This window comes from Sphaeroforma arctica (genome assembly GCF_001186125.1).
Source record: "Sphaeroforma arctica JP610 unplaced genomic scaffold supercont1.8515, whole genome shotgun sequence".
NCBI lineage: Eukaryota > Ichthyosporea > Ichthyophonida > Sphaeroforma > Sphaeroforma arctica.
Window position 1 is genome coordinate 1 of NW_014032043.1, and position 1,222 is coordinate 1,222.

The 1,222-nt window shown below is 42.1% G+C and overlaps 1 protein-coding gene across 1 annotated transcript; it reads right to left on the reverse strand.

Moving 5' to 3' along the window:
* Nucleotides 1-278: 278 nt before the first annotated feature.
* On the reverse strand, nucleotides 279-495 carry SARC_16618 (hypothetical protein; the record flags this gene model as incomplete). Its single annotated transcript, XM_014289278.1, has 1 exon — nucleotides 279-495. A coding segment is annotated over one exon (217 nt), but the record flags the coding sequence as incomplete, so codon positions are not given.
* Nucleotides 496-1,222: the final 727 nt, after the last annotated feature.

A 1,222-nucleotide genomic window follows, 5' to 3' on the forward strand; every position in this document is an offset into this window, starting at 1 on the left:
ATATAAGTGTGTGTGTGTGTGTGTGTGTGTATGTACATACATACATACATACCCATCTTTATGTATATTAATGGGAATGTATATGTACTGGGAGGAGCATGGGGCACAACGAAGCCATTCTGTTATATCTCAGGCATCCCTAGTAAGCTGTTTGCTCCGACCACATGCTACATCAGACATAATTGTGTCGTAAACCTTGTACTCTATGCTCTCCATCAGACAAAGGCTGCCATAAACAACATAGTCACCGTGTCGTATATTGTATTTTTCATCCGTGTTTAATTGATGACGAATACGAGCACCGTCTGCATTAGCACAGCCATGACAATAGACATCAGTACTAGTGTTGAGAAGGAATATGTATGCTCGGCGCGTTTACGCAATTCCTTGACATCGGCCTGCAGACTCTGCAGCATCTGCTCACAATTCAGCACAGACTGTTGCATAGACCCTGGCGCATGGGCGCTCTTGGTGCGCCTGTGGTTGTACACTTGGCTGCAGGTGAGTGAGTGTATTAGAACGTGAATCTCAGATGTATGTGAATCTGTCTGCTTGCGGGGGGTGCACATATGTTCAGTGTGTATATAAAGATGCATAATCGGAATAAAGCATCATATGCAATGCAATATAGTAGAAGTAGCTGCTCAGCGCTCGACTAATTTATTGTAACGAAGTTAAAACGTTGTGGCCTGAATATTTACTATGTCTATTTATATCCTGATAAGACTTCATGCCTGAGCAACATTGTAGGGCTTTCGTCATGCTACAATTCATGCTTACTCCAAAGATACGATTCTCATAATACAACGCCTATTGTATATATCAACTTCTTGAACGCCCGGAGGGACTGTTCTAAAATAAGAATGTGTATTTATATCCCATTAGCCTTCCTACCTGAGTGAACCAGAGGACCCTCCTGATTTGAAGTCGCACTCATTGGCTGTGCGTGTACGTGATTCAATTGATGGCCTGCGAATGGTCTTGGCACTGTGTGGCTGTGACGAATGCTTGATTTGCCGCAACCCCATATCCTGCAAGGATGCCCGAGAATAGTCCGTATGTGAGGGCTGATTGTTTGTATTGTTTCGTATATGAATTGATAGGAAAAAGTTATGTGTTTCGTATGGTAACCTACTCGCATTCATCAATGCACGGAAAAGTTCTACAATAACATGCAATATACATATATATATATATATATATGTGTGTGTGTGTGTGTATG